Here is an 837-nt window from a genome sequence, read left to right on the forward strand (position 1 = left end):
GGGGGGGGGGGGGGGGGGGGGGGGGGGGGGCGGGCTCTGGGGGGGGGCCGGGGATGAGGGGTTTGGGGTGCAGGAGGGTACTCCGGGACAACGGCAGGGAGAGAGGGCTCCCCCCAGCTCTCTCTCCCCGCAGCAGCATGTGGGCTGGGGGGAGAGGCGCCTCTCCCCGCCGCGGCAGCGCCAGGGCTGGAGCCATGGGATAGGCACCATTCCCCGGCCATGGGAGGTCCGGGCCAGTACTGCGGCGCCTCTCTCCCTGGCTGAGGCAGGTCCGGGCCGTGGCTCAGTTCAGGCCGCCCCTCCCGCAACGGTGGCAGGTCCGGGGCTGAGTTGGGGCGGGGGGTGCCCCGCCTGCGGCAGGTCCCAGCTGGGCAGGTTCCCTGAGCCCCTGCACAGCACTAAATAGGCTGCTGCTCGGCCAAGCACCTTACAGGGAACTTAGGCCACCACTCTGGGGGCAGTGTGGGGCAGGCGCCTGCTCTCCGACCCCCCCTCTCGCTGCACAGCAGCTATTCCGTTTTGCCCAGCCCCTGCCCTGCAAGAATATCTTCCCCAGTCTCTGTAGCCCCTACCTCCTCTCTCTGGAGCACACGGATTTGTGACAGGGTCCAGAGATCAATTTGGGTTCCTTTTCCTTCCCTCCCAGGTGTCCTACCGGTTCAGGCAGTACGGGCGCGGAGTCCGGTATGTGCATTTCCTCCACAGAGGCAAGGAAACTCGTTTCAGGCCGGGACACTACGGCGCACGGATCACCAACTCCACAGTCATGGTGAAGCTCAGCTGAGAGCCCGGAGCGGGTCTCCGCGAATCTCTCACGCGAGCCGGAATGATGATCTC

The 837-nt window shown here is 67.1% G+C and overlaps 1 protein-coding gene across 1 annotated transcript in view; it reads left to right on the forward strand.

Annotated features, from left to right (window-relative positions):
* Positions 1-831, forward strand: part of LOC112121760 (F-box only protein 27-like) — a gene marked incomplete at its 5' end in the record, with an annotated part of 7,170 nt that extends 6,339 nt beyond the window's left edge. The window contains one exon of the mRNA XM_029912459.1: positions 647-831. Within this exon, the coding sequence (XP_029768319.1) occupies positions 647-784 (138 nt within the window). The remainder of the gene's footprint in view (positions 1-646) is intronic.
* Positions 832-837: the final 6 nt, after the last annotated feature.

This window comes from Terrapene carolina, unplaced genomic scaffold (genome assembly GCF_002925995.2).
Source record: "Terrapene carolina triunguis isolate 2854851 unplaced genomic scaffold, T_m_triunguis-2.0 Scaffold225, whole genome shotgun sequence".
Taxonomy (NCBI): Eukaryota; Metazoa; Chordata; order Testudines; family Emydidae; genus Terrapene; species Terrapene triunguis.